Below are 9,516 nucleotides of genomic sequence, written 5' to 3'. Positions count from 1 at the left end.
AACACTTACCTATTGGAAAAAGTTTAATTTTGGTAGGTATCACGGTTACCGAGTAATCCACTGCTGAAATGGATGACATTTCAAGTTCACTGAAAACTTTGACACTCCCTGGCAGCTTTTGAAAAAGAGCTAGAGGGCTGCGATTTGCGCCATTGGTCATCCCTTCGGAAAGTCTTTCCCCAGAAAATTTTTCAAAAAATTCGCCGACCCCTCCCCTCGTTCCACTTCTTGGTCGAATTGACGTAGAATGACCCTGTACATCCTATATACTAAAATGATGTCGGTTTTTTTGTTCCCACGAGATCTCAGCAAGTACTCAACCGATTTTCATAAATGACCCCTCAATAGAAAGCCTGTGAAGTGTAGATTTGCAGGCTACTCTTGAAAGTTAGAAAAGTGTGGCCAAAAGTTCAAAAAGCTCGAGAAATCATTTCGGCCAATCACAACGCAGCATTCGATGTCAGTTTTTTTATTCCCATGAGATCTCAGTAAATACTTGACCAATTTTCATAAAAGACCCCTCAATAGAAAGCTTGTGAAGTGTAGATTTTCAGGCTACTCTTAAAAGTTTGAAAAGTTTGGCCAAAAGCTCAAAAACCTCGAGAAACCATTTCAGCCAATCATAACGCAGCATTTGGCGATTAGAATGATGTTGGTTTTTTTGTTCCGATGAGACCTCAGTATGTACTCAACCAATTTTCATAAAAGGCCCCTCAATAGAAAGCTTGTGAAATGTAGGTATGCTGGTTATTCTTGAAAGTTCGAAAGGTTTAGCCAAAAGCTCAAAAAGCTTGAGAAATCATTTCGGCCAATCACAACGTAGCATTTGGCAATTATAATTCCCAGGAGATACATTACAAACAAAATAAATAAAATAAAAGGATTTTCATAAAAGACCCCTCAATAGAAAGCTTGTGAAGTGTAGATGTGCAGGCGGCTATTATTGAAAGTTCAAAAAATTTGTCTAAATGTTCAAAAAGCTTGAGAAACCATTTCGGCCAATCACAACGCGCAGCATTCAGCAAAGTTTTTTTGATTCCACGAGACCAGAGATACCGATTTTCATAAAAGACCCCTCAATAGAAAGCTTGTGAAGTGTAGATATGCAGGCTATTATTAAAAGTTCAAAAAATTTGACTAAATGTTCAAAAAGCTCAAGAAACCATTTTGGCCAATCACAACGCAGCATTCAGCAAAGTTTTTTTGATTCCACGAGACCAGTGCAGGGGTGATTAACAAAAAAAATTAATTGAGTTCAATTGGGGCAATTCTCCCGAAAAATCGTGATTCGCGATTCAGTTTTTGTTATTTTTGCTACCTACTGCTGACTAGAAATTAAGTTTTGATGCAAAATGAAATCAAAAAATATTTCGGACAAATTTTTGTGACGTTTTTCAAAAAACCGAAGCAAAGCGGATTGAAATGGCCTGCAGTTCACTTCGGAATAATGTTAAAAATGGAATGTTAACTGAATTTTTGTCTTTCCTCAAGCAGAGGCTGAAGGATAATATTTCAAATTTTCAAAGAAGTATGAAATCGATGGACAAAAATATATTTGAGACTGGAATACACCAATTTTGAAACAAATAACTGGAACCTTATCTGCTATGAAAATCCAAATTATTTTCAACTTCAAGGTTCGTGCTAATGTAATGAAACGGGGCGAATAAAAAACTTTTTTCAATATAAAAATTTTTCAAAAAATATACATGCATACTTACAAAAATTTTATGGAAAACTTGAACGATATTGAGGGGGGAAAATATACCAATTATTCGAAATGAAACGGCGAGTTTTAAAGTAAAATAAGTAGGAGATGAAATAACAAATTTTTGTCTTTCCTCAAGCAGAGGCTGAAGGATAATATTTCAAATTTTCAAAGAAGTATGAAATCGATGGACAAAAATATATTTGAGACTGGAATACACCAATTTTGAAACAAATAACTGGAACCTTATCTGCTATGAAAATCCAAATTATTTTCAACTTCAAGGTTCGTGCTAATGTAATGAAACGGGGCGAATAAAAAACTTTTTTCAATATAAAAATTTTTCAAAAAATATACATGCATACTTACAAAAATTTTATGGAAAACTTGAACGATATTGAGGGGGGAAAATATACCAATTATTCGAAATGAAACGGCGAGTTTTAAAGTAAAATAAGTAGGAGATGAAATAACAATTCTGTCATTTGAAAGGTACAATTTTGCCTAATACCTATTCATACAACGAACGTAGGTATAAAAATTTTGATTTCTCCTTCAAGTCTGGAATTTTTCAATTGCGGAAAAGAAAAACAAACCGGCCCTGACGAAGCGAGGGCAAAAGCTCTCAAAAATCAGTATTTTGAGAGGTATTTTGAAAAACTCAAAATTGAAAAAAAAACGAGCCTGAGCAAAGCGAGGGCAAAAAGCTTTCAAAAATTCACGTTTTGAGAAGTACGAGTAATAATAAAAGTTTCTTCATGCAGGGAGAAGAGCAAATAGCTCTCAAAAGTGTGTAATTCAAGCTCTAAAAAAGTCAACAAATGAGATCTTTTCTACAGAATGAAGATTGAGAAAAAGGAACGCATTTAAATTTTTCATTTTTTCACACCTTTTCAACAAAATTTACTACTTTTTCACCACTTTCACTACTTGTTAGATACCCTGTAAGTACTCAACCAATTTTCATAAAAGACCCCTCAATATACGAAGCTTGCGAATGTGTAGTTAGATATTCAGGCTATTATTAAAAGTTCGAAAAAGGTCAAAAGTTCAAAAAGCTCAAGAAACTATTTCGGCCAATTACAGCGCTGCATTCATCAAAGTTTTTTTTGATTCTATGAGATTTCAGTAAGTACTCAACCGATTTTCATAAAAGATCACTCAATAGAAAGCTTGTGAAGCATTGATTTGCTGGGTATTCTTGAAAGTTTTAAAAGTTGGTCAAAACACTCAAAAAGGCCGAGAAACAATGCGGCCAATCACAACGCGGCATTTAGCAAGTAGTCCATCAGCGTTGGTGGCCGAACAGGTTAAGGCGACGGACAAATTATTGATCTCGAGTTCAACTCCTAATTTTACCAGCTCAAAAAGCTTGACACTACTTTTATTAATTGTTGATCTCTAAACAACATTTTAAATCCCAAAGTTTTAATTTTTTGGTAAGTACTACTTTTTAAAAGAATATCAAAATGCTCAATCAGCTTGATATTGCTAAACACACAATTACATTTCTCATAATTTTCAAATTTTATACTTCCACGCCCTAGGAGAACCGCGCAGTATGCGCGGTTTTAACGGGTTTTCTAGTCTTTATGAATTTCATTTTTGTGGAAAATTTCGAATAGAAAATCAAAATGGAGAATAAGTCTTCTCTTCAACGAAAGTTGTACATACATCATATTTTTTTGCTACAAAACTAGATTATGGAATGTTACAGCATAATAAGAAACTCCACACAATTCAATAACATTAATTTTTATTTTCAACGAATTAAAAATTCGAAAATATTTTACAAAAAATAAACTAAAAAAAACTTAAATCGTCTCTTCAACGAAAGTTATAAAACATATTTGTTTGCTACAAAACTAGATTATGGAATGTTACAGCATAATAAAAAACTCCACACAATTCAATAGGTACCTATTAATTTTCATTCTTAACGAATTAAAAATTCGAAAATATTTTACAAAAAATAAACCAACCAAAACTTACGTCGTCTCTTCAACGAAAGTTATAAATAATATTTTTTTGCTATACAAAACTTAGATTATGGAATGTTACAACATAATACGAAACTCCACACAATTCAATAATAGGTACCTATTAATTTTCATTCTTAACAAATTGAAAATTCGAAAATATTTTACAAAAAATAAACTAAGTAACCAAAACTTTGATTAACTTTGACAAATTATTTACATACATGACATTACAATTAGACAGTCAAAAGAGCAATAAACTACATACGTTTCACAATAAAAACATCAATATTACTATTGATCACATTAACAAAATTTTAAGACTAACAGACTAACAGAGATCAATCAATTATAACAGAGGCGGTGGCGCACACAGGTCTGAAATGAAAACGTGGCTACCAAACATTTAACTTCGTACTGAGCTCTAAGAAGAAGGAGGAGGGGATTCAAAACATGAAGTTTTGAAAAATTTGACTTGGGTATTGTAATACAGAGATTTTTCGAGTCACTGAAGTCGATTCCAGAATTCATATTCGTCTTATAACTTTGAAAAGAGCTCTCAAAGGGGAACCTCAAAACGACCCTCAGAAGAGGGGGGCAACACATGAAATTTTTCGAAAAATTCGACATGGGTAGTGTAATATGGATTTTTGAGTAGCTGAAGTCGATTTTAGTATTTCTATTCGCCTCAATATTGAAATGAGCTCCTCAAGAGGGGGGGGGGTGGATTTTAAAAAAATCGACATGGTATCAAAATCGGTTTTTTAATCGCAGAAGTCGATTTTGCCATATATTTCCCATTGACCGCGAAGTGAGCTCTCACGTAAGGGAGGGGGAAGGGTGTGCAAAACATGAAATTACAAAAAAATTCGACTCAGGTATCCAAATAGGTTTTTTTTTTTTTAAAATAGCAGGTCGATTTTGCCATGTATTTTCCCCTTTGACCTCGAAATAAGCCCTCAAGTAAGGGAAGAAGGGTGTGCAAAACATAAAATTTCAAAGAAAAATTCCACATGAGAATCGAAATAGGCTTTTTTGGGTTGCTGGAGTCGATTTTGGCATAATATAAGTTTACCTTCAACTTCGAAATGGGCCCTTAAAAAGGGAGGGAGGTGCAAACCATGAAATTTTTCGAAAAACTCGACATGGGCATCGAAATAGGATTTTTCTAATCTCTGAAGTCGATTTTAGCATTCGTATTCGTCTTAACCTCGAAATGAACCCTCAAAGGGGGGGGGGGTGCAAGACGTGAAATTTCGAAAAATTTACCATGGGTACCAACATAGGTATGGTTTTTTTAGGATGCTAAATTGAATTTTCTGGAAAGTTGGATTCCTAGCCCTCCATATTAAGTATTCTGAAGAGCGATTTATGAAATTAAATTTTTTAAAAATATTTTTCTTTTTAAGCAAAGGTACCAAGGACACGACGTGGTATTTTCTTATTCCCTTGTATTTTTCATTTACCTTAATACGAACTTTTCATGTAGAAAATACTAAAAAAAATCAAAGAATAGCAGTTATGCAACTTTGCATAGCAATTTAAAAAAAAAAAAAAAAAAAAACATTACCTATTCCTCTATTCCTGTGATTTGATACGTAAATTGAAATAATAAAAGGCTACACTCCTGATCCTCCGGCCATATGACTAAGGAAAAAAGTTTTGATCTCTGGAAACCTCACTCGCTCTTCAGGGTTGTTCCTCCAACATCTCATCATCATATCTCTCATCATTTCAGGGCAGTCCTGTCCAATTGCCAAGAGTTCTTGTTCGTCGGTCCTTTTTTTCATATTTTCCACGACCTAAAAATAAACAAGTTGAAATTAAAATTACCTAAGTACATATTAATTGAAAATACCGGTTTTCTCAAGCTGAAACATACCACATTTTGATCGATGAAGTTAAATGGAATAGATCCAAAAGTGGACATCTCCCACAGGAGAACTCCGAAGGACCAAACATCCGACTGTAACAACAGCTGATTGAATACCAGAACTTCATAAGCCATCCAAGGAAATGCAAAACGTGTTCTAGGAGTGGTCTGTTCAAAGAGAAAAAAATAGAATAGGTATTTAGTCAAGTGAGTATACCTATTTCAGAACTAAAAAGTTAATGATAAACTTACTGGATAGTAGCCTTTGGAATGCAAGTTTCTGCTGAGCCCAAAATCTGCTATTTTCACAGTGTTATTGTCTCCGATCAAAACGTTACGGGCGGCCAAATCTCCATGAATAATTCTGTTCTCGTGGAGATGCTGCATTCCACACGCAATTTGGGAACAAATGTTTGGAAAATCATCCTGTAACATTACCAATTTTTCATTAGATACATTCAGTAGGTAAATCAAAAATTGGAGATAGGATTGATGAGAAAAAACTGTGGTGAATATTTTGGACCCCTAAAGCAAGTATTTTGGGGTGGAGAGTGAAGACACTCATTTTAATGTTGAAATAAATAATTTTTCAGAAGGGTTGTAATAAGAAAAAAGAAAGAAAGTCAATGTAAATGATATTTCTGTGATTCTACCACCTTCTGGGGTCATAATGTCCAAACAATTAGCTGGCTATAGGTACAGTATGACACAAATAATCACATTTTGAAACCAGTCCATTGGTTCGCATTTAGCAACCAGTTTTTATTGACAATCACCTAAAAATTGGAGATCGAGAAAAAAGCTTGCAACAAAAGTTGTGGAGCATGTAAAATTGAACCACTTTCGCTGATCGGATTTTGGAACCGGTTCATTAATTTGCAACCAGTCATCGAAAATTACCTAAAAATTGAAGATCGAGAAAAAAGCTCGCAACAAAAGTTGTGGGGCTTGAAAAATTACACAATTCTGTTCGATTTTGAAACCGGTTCATTGGTTTGCATTTAGCAACTAGTTTTCGACAATCACCTAAAAATTTAAGACAGAGAAACAAGCTCGAACAAAAGTTGTAGAGCTTGAAAAATTGAACCATTTTTGCTGATCGGATTTTGAAAATGGCTAATCAACTTGCAACCAGGTAACTTTTGATGGCTTGCTGCGATTTAATGAACCGGTTTCAAAATCTGATCAGCAAAAATGGTTCAATTATTCACGCTCTACAATTATTAAAATTCATTTTTTTTCAAATTGTGTGGGAATGTTTTGAAAATGAGCAGCTACCTATAAGAGGTGGAATTTTCTGCGATGAGGTGAAAAAATTTGAAATTTGAGACGCGATTGTAAAAGTTTTCCGCTCAATTTGGGATTAAAACTGAGTTTTGAGATTGTAAATTGAGAAAAAAATGTGTGTAAATGGATTTTGATGATGTATAAGATCACCAAGTCTGATTTGATGAGTTTAAATTAGCGTTTAATCGAAGTGGAAGTGATGGTAGCCCAAAATTGATTTCATATTCGGATTTTACACCCTCAAAAACCTAACAATCGATATGTCACATCATTTTTTATCATTTTTTTGAAATCCCCTCCCATCCCCCTCCCCCCTTCTCACCATATCACTCCCACATTATCCTCAATCCAATGTTCCCGAAATAGAGCAAATCGGTTAAACATGCGATTTGAACATTGTTGAGGAAAATTTCCTTTCCTGTACCATACTCCATTCAATTCGTAATTATGGTGGTGACTGGGGAGCCGCTTAGATGGGGATATACAGCTTTTCTCCCTCCTTCCATGCTTCTATTGATTAATATCAGTTGTGGGGAGTCATATTAGTGAGAATCGAGATATCCTCGAAATTCTCGACATGTGTTCTCAGTTATCTGTGATAATTTGAATTCCAGAGGAAAAAGTGGGGATGAGGATTGGTGGGGAGCAAGGGGTGGGGGAGAGGGGAGCTTTGAGGTAAAATATCATCATGCATATTGATTCCATGGTTTTCAAGGTCGCTGATCACGATGGTGATATTTTTTCGTTTAAATGATTCCTAAGCGAATAATGATGGAAAAAAACGACTCTTATGCGGGAATTTGCAATTATATTTCAAAGTTTGGAAAAAAATATCTCATCAAATCTGATTAAATGAGTTGAAATTGGCGTTTAATCGAAGTAGAAGGGATAGTAGCCCAAAATTGATTTCATATTCGGTTTCTACGCCCTCGAAAACCTAACAATCGATTTATCATTTTTTGAAATCTCCCTCCTCACCCCCTACCCCTTCTCTCCACAATAAGACCAAAATCTCATGATCAACTGCTTTGCCCTATTATGTGAACGTTGAATTGAAGATAATGTGGGAGTGGCGTGGAAAATCTCCTTTCCTGTCCCGTACTCCATTCAATTCATAGTAGGTGGGGAGCCAATTAGGTGGGGATAGGTACATATACTCTCCCTCCTTCCATGCTTCTATTGATATAGCTGTAGTGGGGAGCCAACTTAGTGAGAATCGAGACATTTTCAAAATTCTCAACTCATTTTCTCAGTTATCTGTGATAATTTGGGTTCCAGAGGAAAAAGTGGGGATGAGGATAGGTGGTGAGCAAGGGGGGAGAGGGGAGCTATCGAGGTAAAATATCATCATGCATATCGATTCCATGGTTTTCAAGGTCGCTGATCGCGATGGTGGTATTATTTTTTCGTTAAAATGATTCCTAAGCGAATAAGGATGGAAAAAACGACTCTCACGTGACAATTTACAATATAATATTTCAAAGTTTGGAAAAAAATCTCAAATTTTTCGCAATTCGATACACAAATGGATGCGAATTTCGCCATTTTCCAGCAGAATATTGAAAAATGAAGCTCAGTGGACATGTTCATGCCTTCATAGGTAAGTAGGTACTTATAATTAGTTATCAACTAAGTCATCTCTTACCTCGGTTATAACGTGGGGCGGGTCTCTTTTAGGGCTCCATAGTACATTGTTGTCAAGTAATCCTTCTAATAAGCTGCCATGAATAACGAAATCCAGAATAATCCATGGTAGCTTGGAAATACCTGAAAATATATGATTATGGAACATAAATTTAAATCAATAGAATTCTAGGTAATCATTAATCAAATTTTCAATATATTTATCAATAAAAGAGGAATAAATGAAGTTACCTCTACTATAAAAGCCAGTTAAACTTAAGAGATTCGTGTGGTTAACCATTCTCATACATTCAACTTCTCGTATGGCACATTTTACTGAGTCCGAATCATATTCACGTTTGATTTCTTTCAGTACTACTGTACTAGTTCTGTCCTTCTTTGAAGTGTTGCCCGACTCTGAATGTAGCTCACCTAACATACGTATCAAAAATTATTTATAATTATTCTAGTCATTTCTAGAAGATTATTGTGAAAATTGGGAAGGAAATTTACTAGTACTGGAATGTAGGCACCCAAGTCTTTTGGAGCCAAAAAAAAAAAGCAAAACACTTATTATAATGCTCTTACCTATAAGGACATTGCTAAAATGCCCTGACGAGATTTTTTTAGTATTTATGATGATGGAAGATGACAAGTCTGTAATCTGCGATACTCTCAAAAATGAAATGACACTCGTCACATTTGAAGCAATAATTGCTTCACGAACCGTCGTCATTTCCTCTCTGCTTAGAATATCTTCAAATAGAGAGGCGACTCCTTCAGCATTCCGAGTGGACAATTCCATAGCCGGACCGCCCTCCACAAACTATAGGAAAAAATCGAGTAAAAAAATTATTGACATGAGTAATAGTGAGGTCAGTTCAAAAGTAGCTAGGTATATTTACTCACCCTCTTACAATTCAAGTTCTTAGAAAAATAAAACCGGTACGATGCTAATAAGGCCGCATTTACTGTAATGGTCACCATTACAGCTATAATCGCGATGATAATAACCTGGTAGAAAATAGCACACATTCGAAAACATT

At 34.9% G+C, this 9,516-nt stretch overlaps 1 protein-coding gene across 1 annotated transcript in view; it reads right to left on the bottom strand.

Moving 5' to 3' along the window:
* Window positions 1–3,447: 3,447 nt before the first annotated feature.
* LOC135844742 (fibroblast growth factor receptor 1-like) overlaps window positions 3,448–9,516 on the bottom strand; it is a 28,947-nt gene continuing 22,878 nt past the window's right edge. Inside the window, exons 5-11 of the mRNA XM_065363075.1 lie at window positions 9,380–9,484; window positions 9,059–9,296; window positions 8,723–8,902; window positions 8,493–8,614; window positions 5,813–5,986; window positions 5,570–5,728; window positions 3,448–5,489 (exon numbers count right to left, since the gene is read on the bottom strand). Of these exons, the coding sequence (XP_065219147.1) occupies window positions 5,307–5,489; window positions 5,570–5,728; window positions 5,813–5,986; window positions 8,493–8,614; window positions 8,723–8,902; window positions 9,059–9,296; window positions 9,380–9,484 (1,161 nt within the window). The 3' untranslated portion in view covers window positions 3,448–5,306. The remainder of the gene's footprint in view (window positions 5,490–5,569; window positions 5,729–5,812; window positions 5,987–8,492; window positions 8,615–8,722; window positions 8,903–9,058; window positions 9,297–9,379; window positions 9,485–9,516) is intronic.

Source organism: Planococcus citri, chromosome 4 (assembly GCF_950023065.1).
Source record: "Planococcus citri chromosome 4, ihPlaCitr1.1, whole genome shotgun sequence".
NCBI lineage: Eukaryota > Metazoa > Arthropoda > Insecta > Hemiptera > Pseudococcidae > Planococcus > Planococcus citri.
The sequence above is the reverse complement of the archived record's forward strand: the minus strand, read 5'-3'. Positions and strand labels throughout refer to the sequence as shown.